Raw genomic sequence first — 12,566 nt, forward strand, 5'->3', positions numbered from 1 at the left:
ACACTACATAGTTTAAACTTCATTGAGAATCGTAGAAAAAAAGTAAATTAAATAAATACTTGACAAACCTCCAGATTGAGAGGATCTTTTATATCACCTGACAGTCAGCTACCTGGACTACACTTCCTCCCACCCCGCCTCCTGTAAGGACTCTATTCCATTCTCCCAGTTTCTCCGTCTCCGCTGCATCTGCTCTGACGATGCCACCTTCCACACCAGTGCTTCCGACATGTCTTCCTTTTTCCTCAACCGAGGATTCCCCTCTACCGTGGTTGACACGGCCCTCGACCGTGTCCGTTCTATCTCCCGCACTTCTGCCCTCACCCCTGCCCCTCCCTCCTGGAACCATGATAGGGTTCCCCTTGTCCTCACCTTTCACCCCACCAGCCTCCACATTCAACGGATCATCCTCCGCCATTTCCGCCACCTCCAACGTGATCCCACCACCAAGCGCATCTTCCACTCCCCTCCCCTTTCAGCATTCCGTAGGGACCGCTGCCCCCGAGACACCCTAGTCCACTCCTCTATCACCCCCAGCACCCCTTCCCCTTCACCCAGCACCTTCCCGTGCAAGCGCAGGAGATGCAACACCTGCCCTTATACCTCCCTTCTTCTCACTGTCCAGGGCTCCAAAACCCCTTCCAGGTGAAACAGCAATTTACTTGTACTTCTTGCAATCTAGTATACTGTATTCACTGCTCATGATGTGGTCTCCTCTATATTGGGGAGACCAAACGCAGATTGGGTGACCGCTTTGCGGAACACCTCCGTTCAGTCCGTAAGGATGACCCCGAGCTTTCGGTCGCCTGTCATTTTAATTCACCGCCCCATTCCCACTCAGACCTCACTGTACTCGGGCTTTTGCATTGTTCCACGGAAGCTCAGTGTAAGCCCGAGGAACAGCACCTCATCTTCCGATTAGGCACTTTACAGCCTTCCGGACTCAATATCGAGTTCAACAATTTCAGATCATAACCTCGGTCCCCATTACATTTTTACTTATATTTTTTATCCACACCTTTGTTTTTGCCCTCCCCCCTTTTTTTCTCTCCCACATGGCAGCTGTCTCCCATTCTGCCAGTGCATTTCACACCTAATCTAGAGCCATCTTTTGTCTTCACTAGTCCTATCACCATCTCGTCTCTTCACTTCTCTTTTGTTCTCTCCCAGCCTCCAAACTGGCCTTTTAATTTGTTTCATTTCCTGTGCTTTTTCAGTCTTGACAAAGGGTTTTGACCTGAAACGTTGACTCTATTTCTCTCTCCACGGATGTTGCCTGGCCTGCTGAGTTTTTCCAGCATTTTCTGTTGTTATTTCGGATTTCCAGCATCTGCAGTACTTTGCTATCGTACTAGTCTTCAGCCTTTCTTCTAAACAGTTTAAAGGTCATTCAATCCATTAGTTTCCTCTCTGTGATCATGTTTTGTTCATTTTTGCCCCAGTTCCTTTCTATTCCAATTCTCCCAAAATTATCGTTTCTATTTCAGTGGTGTTCTGAAGAAGGGTTCGGTGTGCTAGCCTATCTTTATCTTTTCTCTCTACTGGTGCTGACTGATCCACTCTGTATTTCCAGCATTTTCTGTTTTTCTTCCAGGCATTGAAATGTTTCTTTTTATGATACTGTTAGATTTACTATCGCTTCCCTTCCAAGAATGCCAGCCCTGAAGAACTGCTATTCCTCTATTTTTCATGATCTCCATTTGTCTCTTTCATCCAGTTGACTTTTATTGTTATGCCTTTTCCTCCTGGTTTGTGATTATGTATTTATTAAGACCCACTTTTACAGCAATTTCTCTTTTCTCAGCACCAGACTCCAGCTCTGACTCATTCCACATGGATTCCAGTTGAAATTTCCCCTGTCGCTTTTGGATTTACACAGCAGTACCATCATGAAATTCAGTGCTCTTTCCAATACTGTTCTCTGCATTTCAGGCAATCCACCCTCTTTACCATACACTGCAACAGGCATGCTCTCAACTTCTGAACCTATATCATACTGGTTCTCAGTATAACACCATCCTTCATCTTTAGCAAAAAATAACTTTTTTCTTACTTTCAGGTAGCAAGCACTGATAGCCCAAGCAACTTTCAAATGTAAGAAATCCCCCAATCTCACTTCCCTTTTACTTTCCTCTGTTGCTTTCTCTCCGAACCTTTTTTCTTTTCAAGTTTTCAACTTCTACTCTGGTCTCCCCCTTTCTGATCCTGAGCAAAGGCTTTATGGATGGATCTTGGATGAAGGAAAAGAGAGTTGTATATCCAAGTTTACAAATGGCATGAAGTTAGGAGGCACCCTCAGCTGTGTAGATGGGAGCAGTAAGTTGCAAAGGGACAAAGACAGATTAAGTGAGTGAGAAAACTGTGGCAGATGAAGAGAGACTGGACAGGCTGGGGTTGATTTCCTTAGAGCAGGGAAGGCTGAGGGGGGACCTGATTGAGGTGTACAAAATTATGAGGGGCATAGATAGGGTAGATAGAAAGGAACATTTCCCCTTAGTAGAGGGGTCAATAACAAGGGGGCATAGTTTCAGGGTAAGGGACAGGAGGTTTAGAGGGGATTTGAGGAGAAACTTTTTCACCCAGAGGGTGGTTGGAATCTGGAACTCACTGCCTAAAAGGGTGGTAGAGGCAGGAACCCTCACAACATTCAAGAAGCATTTAGATGAGCACTTGAAATGCCATTACATACAAGGCTACGGACCAAGTGCTGGAAAATGGGATTCGAATAGACAGGGCTTGATGGCCGGCGTGGACACGATGGGCCGAAGGGCCTCATTCTGTGCTGTATAACTCTATGGGCTGGATTTTGATACTGGAGGCGTGTAGGAGGTGGGACTACAACTTTTGGGGTTGTAGTCCCGCCTCCATCGAGTTGTGGCCAACCCACTCGATTTTCACTTGATTGACCTTGTTGAGCCCACCCAGCGGGCTCAGCAGGCCAATTAAGGGCCACCCGGCAACAGGTGACGGCACAGATTGACATTTCATGTGTCAAGAGCTTTTGACAGATGAAATATCAGCGTTTGACAGCTCTTTGAAGCTGTCAAACACTGACAATCTGTACACTAAGTTAATTCCTTCCTCTCAGGCTGATTTAGAGATCTCTCCAGAACAGAAAGCTGAATGCTGCAACTTTTGACAGCTCGTGGCCATTCTGCTTTCTGTGCCGGTGAGATGAGGGACTCCCGAGACCTGAAGGATGGAAGGCTGTAAAGGTAAGTAAAGGTAATTAAACTTCTTTAAACACTTTACACACACTAAAAACACTTACCTCTGCACTCATGCACACATCACCCACCTGAACACCGGACATCTCGAACCCTCCAAGCCCTTCAGCCCGACGGTCCGCCTCGCCAACTTGGTGTGGTTTGGAGTCGTTGGAATCCCACACTTCAACATTAAAAATAGGGATTAGGCTAAAAACTGCCTGTTAACTACCTGTTAACAGGCAGTTAATTGGCACTAATCCCCTTCCTGCCTCAGGGAGGCAGCTCCCAGCACAGGTCGGGTATTCGCCTCCTTTGAAACTGGCATGGAGGCGGGTTGGGGGCGGGATGGGTTTGTGCCCCCTGATTTCACGATTTTAACCCCCCACATGCCTCCAATCCCGCCTCCATGGCCCAATGAAAATCCTGCCCTATGACTCTATGGAGTTCAATGTGGGGAAGTGTGATCTGGAAGTTGGATCTGAGAAAGACAAATCTGAATATTTTCTTAACAGTGAGAGTCTAGGAGCTGTGGAAGAGCAAATAGATTTAGGTGTCTATGTACATAAATCACTAAAAGCTATGCACCAGTACAAAAAGTAATCAAAAAGGCTAATGGAATATTGGCCTTTATCTCAAGAAGATTGGAATATAAAGGAGAGGAAATGATGCTTCAGTTGTACAGAGCCTTGGTCATATCCTATCAGAAGTACTACAGTCAGTTTTAGTACCAAACCTCAGGAAGAATATATTAGTCTTGGCGTGGATACAGTGCAAATTCACCAGAATGATACCAGAGCTTAAAGGGTTACGTTATGAGGATAGGTTACATAAACTTGGCTTGTATTCCCTTGAGTTTAGAAGTTTGAGGAGTCATTTAATTGAGGTGTTTAAAATAATTAAAGGATTCAATAGGGCAGATACAGAGAAGCTATTTTTTCTGGCGAGGCGCAATCTTCAAATTAGGAGTGAGATCAGAAAGCACTTTTTCAATCAAAGGGTATTGAAAATCTGGAATTCTCTCCCAAAAAAGCTGTGGAGGCTGGGTCAATTGAAATTCTCGAGACAAATTGACAGAGTTTTATAAGGTAAGGATATCAAGGGATATGGATCAAACGCAGGTAACTGGAGTGAGGTACACATCAGCAATAATCTAATTGAATGGCAGCTCAGGCTGAAGTGGGTGAATAACTTACTCCTGTTCCTATGTTCCACAAAAAATTGATTCGGTGGGTTGAAAAAGAGATTAAAATGATGGTGAAACTTAAATGGAAGGCATATGATGACATTAGCGATAACAGTATGAAAAAAAATCTCGAGGAACATACAAAGTTTAGTGGGGAGCTGAAAAAGGAGATTAGAAAGGCTAACCAGGAATATAAAAAAGGTTAGAAGTAATGTAAAAGGAAATAATAATGGCTTTTATAAGCATATAAAAAGTAAAAGAACAGTTAAAAAGTGGACAGGATAACACAGGGATGAAGATGGAAATCTAATTGTGGAAAATAAGGGTGGAGATATTAAATAAATATTTTGCATTGTTTTTTACAAATGATAGGGGAAGCAAGAACAGAGGTGTACTAGAGGAGGATGTGGAACAGTTTAGAGATAACTGTAGAATTTTTTGAATCCACCTTAATATGCAAATTGTGCCATGGGACTGGAGAGTAGCCAATGTATCACCTTTTTTTTCCAAGAGGGGAGACAAGGGCAAATCAGGTAACTATAGACAAGTAAGTCTAATGTCAGTTGTATGCAAAGTCTTAGAATTTCTAATTTAAGATAAAATGAGTAAGTATTTAGAAATACATGGGTTAATCAAGGACAGCCAGCACACATTTGCTAAAGGCAAGTCATGTTTGACAAATTGAATAGAGTTTTTTGAAGAGGTGACTGATTGGCTAGAATACGGGAATGCAGTAAACATAGTGTATATGGAAGGTGTTTGATAAGTTGTCTCATAAGAGGCTTGTTAGAAAAATTCAGATAAGAATAAGAATAAAGTTAGCCGCATGGATAGAAAGTTGGTTGATGAATAGAGAGCCAAGAGTTAGGATAAATGGATATTGCTTGCACTGGAGAAGGACTGGAAGTTGTGTACTCTAGTGTCAGTGCTGGGTTAGTTTTTGTTCTCAGTATATTGAGATGATTTGGACTTGGGCATAGGCAGTGTAATCTCAAGATTTGCTAACAACAGTTTGGTAAACAATGAGAAGGACTGCAAAAGATTTCAGGGATATATAACAACAACTTGTATTTATATAGCACCTTTAACATAGTAAAATGTCCCAAGGCGCTTCACAGAAATAATTGGCACTGAGCCAAAGAAGGAAATATTAGGATGGGTGTCTAAAAGTTTGCTCAAAGAGGTAGGTTTTAAGGAGCATTTTAAAGGAGGAGCGAGAGGTGGAGAGACAGAGAGATTTAGGGAGGTAATTCCAGGGAAGTACACTGTGTTCGCAGAGGGTTGTAGGGCTGGAGATTGTTACAGAGATAGTTGAGGGGGAAGGTCATGGAGGGATTTGAACACAAGGATGAGAATTTTAAAATCAAGGTGTAGGTGGACTGGGAGCCAATGTAGGTCAGCGAGTACAGGGGTGATGGGTGAACCGGACTTGGTGCAAGCTAGGATATGGGCAGCAGAGTTTTAGGTGAGCTCAAGTTTATGGAAGATGGAAGGCTGGCTGGGAGATCATCGGAATAGGTCAGTCTGGAGGTAGCAAAAGCATGGATGAGGGTTTCAACAGCAGATAGTCTGAGGCAGGGGCAGAGACAAACAATGTTATGGAGGCGGAAGTAGGCAATCTTTTTGATGGAGAGGATATATGGTCGATATAAACAGAGTAGTAGAATGGGCAGACAGGTGGAAGATGCAATTCAATGTAGATAACTGTGAGATACTGCTTTTGAAAGAAAAGAAAGAAAGAAGTCATTAAGTATATATTCTCATTTCTTGTTGTTTTCTGCTTTTGGGAGAAAACAACAAGAAATGATTTAGTGACAAGACACTGATGGGTATGGATGAACAGAAAGACCTCTGGATTCACATAAATAATTCCCTGAAAATGCAAATGCAGGTAGATAAAACCAGAAAAGGGACAAAAGTATTTTAGATTTTATCAATAGGACATAGAGTACAAGAATAAAGAAGTCATGATAAATTCGGACAAAACATTGGTTAGCCCCCCCCCCCCCGCCCAATTATAGAATGGACATTATAGCCATAGAGAGCATACAGCATAGATTCACCAGGATTATGCCAGGGATGGGAAACTATAGTTTTGAGAGGGACTTGAGATATGGAATGTTTCCACAGGAGCAGAGAAAGCGAAGAGGGAATTTAGTAGATTTTATTATTATAAAGGGTTTTGAAAGAGTGAATAGAGAAAGACTGTTTCATCTGGGCAGGGAGTCATCAATTTAAAATTGTTACAAATAGAGTGAGGCAAGAGGTTAGGAGAAAATTGTATTTGCAGCAGGTTGTTGGAGAAAGAAATGTTTCCACAGGGAATGGTTATGGCAGTGGTCATTTCATCTTTTGAGGAACATCTGGATAAATATTTGAAGAAGAGGAAGATACAGAGTAACAGGGAGACCATGGGTTAGTGGGATGTAGTTTAGATTGCTCAAGCAAAGAGCTGGCACAGTATAATGAGCTGAATGCCCTCCTTCTGTGTTGTAAACCTTTAAGCCACAAACACAACACATTCCAACCTCAACATGATACTGAACATATCTTCTGCTGTCTTTACTTCTGTGCATTTTTTTTGTTCAGGTGGCCCTCACACCATGAACCTGGCCCACTTTCCAATTAGGCCCCCCCCCCCCTCCGACCTTTTCTTCCTTGCATCAATGACTGTGTTGGTGGTCCTTCCTACTCTCACTCTTGAGAATGTTATTAGTTATACTTTATATTTCTGCCCATCCCTCGCCTTCATGTGGTCTATATTTGTCTTTTCCCTTTTCATCCTGGACTTCTCTATTTCTGATGATGAGCTTTCCATAGACATCTAATGTAAGCCCACCGATTCCCATAACTATCCAATTGATGCTTTCCCACCCCCTCCAACCAGAAAACTCAATTCCTGTCACTCAGTTTCTCTGACTCTGTCACTTTTGCTTTGATGACTTCAACTTCTACAGCAGAGTTGCGAAATGTCTTTTTTTTTTGCCTTACTTGAGGTTTCCTCTCGGCGGTGGGTGACAGAACCCTTGGCTGCATCAATCCCATTTCCCTGCTTCTGTTCTTCCTTTCACATCACAGTACTTCCCCTTGTCCTCACATTTCATTTCATCATTTGGTTTGATTTTTAGTTCCTGTGTCCCCCCATTTCCAGTTAGCAAGATGAGAACTGTGCCAACAAGTAATAGCTAATATTCTGTTGTTTCCCACAAAAAAGTCCAGAAACCAAGTCTGAGCTGGTTATCATTCTGACAGAACCAGTGTTCAGACTGGAGGAAGGTACAGTGTGTTCTCCAGGGGTTGATTCTATTGGTTCTAGGACCACTGCTTTTCTTGATATATATTAATGACTTGGATGTGGGTGTGCAGGGCACAATTTCAAAATTTGCAGATGACACAAAACTTGGAAGTATAGTGAACAGTGAGGAGGATCATGATAGACTTCAGGAAAACATAGACAGGCTGGTGAAATGGGCGGACACGAGGCAGATGAAATTTAACACAGAAAAGTGTGAAGTGATACATATTGGTAGAAAGAATGAGGAGAGGACATATAAACTAAATGGTACAATCCTGAAGTGGGTGCATGAACAGAGAGACCTAAGGGGTATGTGTGCACAAATCATTGAAGGCAGCAGGGAAGGTTGAGAAAGTGGTTAAAAAGGCTTACGGGATCCTGGGCTTCATGAATAGAGGTATAGTGTACAAAAGTGTGGAAATTATGATGAACCTGTATAAAACACTGGTTCAGCCCAACTGGAGTAATGTATCCAAGTGCCACCACACTTTAGGAAGGATGTGAAGGCCTTAGAGAGGGTGCAGAAATGATTTACGAGAATGATTCCAGGAATGAGGGACTTCAGTTACGTTGATAGGCTGGAGAAGCTGGGGTTGTTCTCCTTGGAGCAGAGAAATGTGAGAAGAAATTTGATAGAGGTGTTCAAAATCATGAGGGGTCTGGACAGAGTAGATAGAGAGAAACTGTTCCCATTGGTGGAAGGGTCGAGAACCAGAGGACACAGATTTAAGGTGACTGGCAAAAGAACCAAAGGCGGCGTAAGAAAAAACTTTTTTTATGCAGTGAGTGGTTAGGATCTGGAATGCACTGCCTGAGAGGGTAGTGGAGGCAGATTCAATCATGGCTTTCAAAAGGGAGTTGGATAAGTATCTGAAGGAAAGAAATTTGCAGGGCTACAGGGAAAGGGCAGGGGAGAGGGGCTAGCTGAAGTGCTCTTGCAGAGAGCTGGCACGGGCTTGATGGGCCGAATGGCTTCCTTCTGTGCTGTAACCATTCTATAATTCTATGACTATGAACGATTTACCCTGAATAGCTGAAATGGGAAACACTTGTCTCGCATTTATTTTTACATTTTCTAACCCATCGGTCATCCCTATGCCATCGGTGAGCTAAAGTTGTGATCGCTCCTCTAAAAGAACAGATTATTTATTTTCTCCACCCTGGTGGCATCTCATTTCTTTCTGTAGTCAGCTGCACTCAGCATCATTCCACAGCTGAGAATAGTGTTTACTGTTCCTTTCGTCACCTGAATGGAGGAAGCTAGTTAAGTACAATTGAATACACTTGTTTATTTGGTCTCACTTCAGATTGATCTACATATATGTAGAAATTACATTGACATCAAATGTGTTTTATAACATATGAATAAATAACGTATTTCAGTATCAATAGACCATGCTCTACAACGTTTAACTTGTTCTTAACTGTGCTAAATTCCTCCCCTCCCTATTGCTGGGGAATGAAAGTAATATCAAGCTTCACCTGAAATCATTCATGCACGCCACATCGAAGAGTATCTTGTTAATTGCACATTTTTATTTAGTGGGTCACATATAATGGCTGTGTGTGTGTGGTGTGTGTGTATCGATGTATTTTACTTTTCTGAAACACTTGCGTCATTTCAAATTAAATTGGAGTTGTGTTCAGCACCTTGGACAGCCATAAGTGGATCTCCAGCAGTGATTCTTCTGACAACTAATTGTGTTGCCTTCGCTAACAGCGGATCCGTGGGCATGTTTCCCCCTTCTTTCTGTCTACTTTCCTTTTAATCCCGTGTACTGTTTCTTGAATCTGATTTCCAACATAAAGTGGAATGGGCAGTGATCAGTTGTGTACAGACACGCTTGGGTAATCAGAGCTGCGTGTGGAGCCGAGGGGAGCGTCACCCGGGCTCAGAGCTGCTGATATCTTCCGTTCAGCAGCACCTTAGCGCTTTGAGAAGAGAACATCCTTCCGAAATTTGCGATGCTTTTGTTCCGAGAGGGTGGACCGGGGCAGTGTTCATTGTCCTTCTCTGCGCTGGTTCTCGGGTCTGCTGGGGGGACCCTGAGTTCTTAGATGTTCGCGGACGGTTTGATGTTGCCAAGCGGAGAGAGACTGTGTTGTTGATGATGCTTTTCTGACAAAGGGACGATCTGAAAGAGGCGGAGCGGCTGTAAGAGGAGCACAGACCAAGCGGATCGGACCGGCACTTTAAATCGGGGCAAAGCATCCACATCACAACAAACATGCCTGTGCGAAGAGGGCATGTTGCGCCGCAAAATACCTTTTTGGGGACCATTATACGGAAATTCGAGGGCCAAAGTAAGTGCAAATAAACACACTTCCTGCCAAATGTCCAGGTCTAGCCAATCTGGATGTGTGGTCGTGGGTTCGCGTCCTTCTGCAATTGATCTTTTAGTGTTTGAGGAAATCTAAATATGAATGTAAAGGCGGGGTAGTATTTCTAATGCACATTATTTTTTTTTAGTTTTAATAAGGTGTTTGGTGTTCTTTCCAAAATTCAATGATAGTCGAGTATTTCACTTTTGTTTCTGAAAATCGCAACGAGAGACGCTACGTTTCTGTATCGTTAATATAATTTAGGGTCGCTCCCACCAGACAACCAAACAAATCAATATATAGGAATATAAACTATAATTTGAAAGCAAAAAGGCAAACTGAACATTGAAAATAGTACTCCCTGTCATGTGTGGAGTATATGTCACGTGCCTCTATATAAAGCAGTGGGTGAAATGGTATTTTGTACTGCCATTGTACTTAAAAACAAAGTTGTACCATTTATCATTGTAAGGTGAATTGAGTGGCACAGTGGGTTTGCCTCCGGGACTTGGTACCAAGGTTAGAACTAGCCCAGATAAATAGAAATAATATGTGCTTTCTGTTTATGGCTGTTAAGGGTTTTGCAATGTTAGCCCATGTCTCTGTGGACATGAATCAGGAGCATAAAACTGCCAGTATAATGTGCTTGCATACAAGAGATAAGTTGGCTTGTAGAACCATTGAACTATACTAAATGCAAGTTATTTTAATGTGAACACAACATTAATTAAATTTAATTTGAACAGAGAATGCATTCATTCCTTGAATTTAGTTACAATTATTTATGATTGTGTGCAAAAGCAGCAACATCTAAATGCTGTGGCGTCAACTTGATGCATATTACAACAAAGTTGACTCAGATTTTATGTTGACTTATCTGTCACATGAAAACAAAGGTTACCACATACCTCCTTAGTGTGTACAGGACAGTTCTCTGTTTTTATTTATCAAGTACAATGCTGTGTTGCTGTCTTAAAAGATGTTTTTTTGGAGGGGCTAAATTTTTATGATCATTAAAGTAAGGGATGTTACTATGGAACACCTTTTCACTTTCATTATTCAATGTCAGCATCAAGTATCTCTAATAAATTACAGAATAGTTAGATGTCAAACAATATTTCTTAACCCTAATCTCAGAACTACACTCCCGTTATACAACTATAATTTTTCATTTCAATTTCTCACGTTGGCAATCCTGAGTGTCTCTGAGTGAGTCCAGTGCTGATTTCTGCTCAATTGTCAACAGCTTTGTCTGTAGTTGCATGCATACTAGTAATTAGGTAGAGACTGCTCCAAAGGGGCCTGTACTATCATCAGAGCGAGGAACATTTCAATCCCAGATTAGATTTATGTCCCAGACACAAAACAATAGTATGCAAGCCCATTTCATCTCCCTGTTGTTTTCAGCAGATGCGCAAGCATTGTGTTTTTCAGCTCATTGTGTATTTGCTTGGAGCTTGTGTACTTTGTCACAGTCTTTGTCCCTTCCAACATGGCATGCTTGGCTATCTCTCCGGGCAGCAACAGGTGCATGGCAGTTTGGATCTCCCGGGAGCTGATGGTCGAGCACTTGTTGTCATAAGCCAGGCGGGAAGCTTCACCCGCAGTGCACTCAAAAATATCGCTCACAAAGGAGTTCATGATGCTTATGGCCTTGGAGGAGATGCCGGTGTTGGGGTGAACCTGTTTCATCATTTTGTAGACGTAGATCGAGTAGCATTGTGACTTTTCTTGCAGTTCCCACATTTTTTTTTACATTCCCTGTAACTCTTCACCACATCCTCACTTCCCATCAACTACACGGCTGTGGCCAAGTTAATGCTGATAATGATCTGTGTGACTGAGACTGTAGGCCTTGGTATCACTCCAGACTCAGTTGCTGTGCTATCAAAGCACCTAGAAGAATGCAACACTGCAACAACCAAAATTAGCTATATCTATAATATAGACATGATGATTTCTTTTCACAAATTAGAAGTAGGCAGATTTTATTCATACTTCATTAACTGAGGATGTCTACACTACCACAGTCCCTATCAATTTGGGTAATGCACATGCAATCAAATCGCTAGATGCGTGCAGCTGCAACTTGCATCTCTGCAACTTTTAAGTTAAGTGCAGATTTAAAAATGATCAAACAAGGAACTTGTCAAAGCTTCAGTAAACATATTGTTTGCAAACAATCTACTTAAATATAACAATCTTCCACAATCAGCAGTTTACTTAGATCATCTTTGCAATTTTCCATAAAGTAGCCTTCATAATTAAATTAAGTATATCTTGGTTTTAATTTTGTTAGGCCTAAGTTATATTTTAAGCAATTACCAAAATTACATTTGACAATTAGATTCCTGCTAGAGTGAAAATTGCTGCTTCAATTTCAGCACATTTTAGCTAAAATGTGATACAATGCCAGCTTATAACCAAAACTTTATAATGTGGTCTTTTTACATTCATAACTAATTCTCATTGAATATTTTCCAGCAAGTGCCAAATTCCTAAAGATGCCTATTTCATTCTGGTTGAAACTGCCACTACAAACATCAAACATAGTGTG

At 42.0% G+C, this 12,566-nt stretch overlaps 1 protein-coding gene across 1 annotated transcript in view; it reads left to right on the top strand.

Moving 5' to 3' along the window:
- Positions 1-9,266: 9,266 nt before the first annotated feature.
- LOC147120460 (voltage-gated inwardly rectifying potassium channel KCNH7-like) overlaps positions 9,267-12,566 on the top strand; it is a 91,063-nt gene continuing 87,763 nt past the window's right edge. The window contains 1 exon segment of the mRNA XM_085986427.1: positions 9,267-9,991. Coding sequence (XP_085842553.1) covers positions 9,916-9,991 — 76 coding nt within the window. The 5' untranslated portion in view covers positions 9,267-9,915.

The sequence above is a fragment of the Somniosus microcephalus genome, chromosome 4 (assembly GCF_052327205.1).
Source record: "Somniosus microcephalus isolate GS21.2 chromosome 4, FLI_Smic_1.0, whole genome shotgun sequence".
NCBI classification, from domain to species: domain Eukaryota; kingdom Metazoa; phylum Chordata; class Chondrichthyes; order Squaliformes; family Somniosidae; genus Somniosus; species Somniosus microcephalus.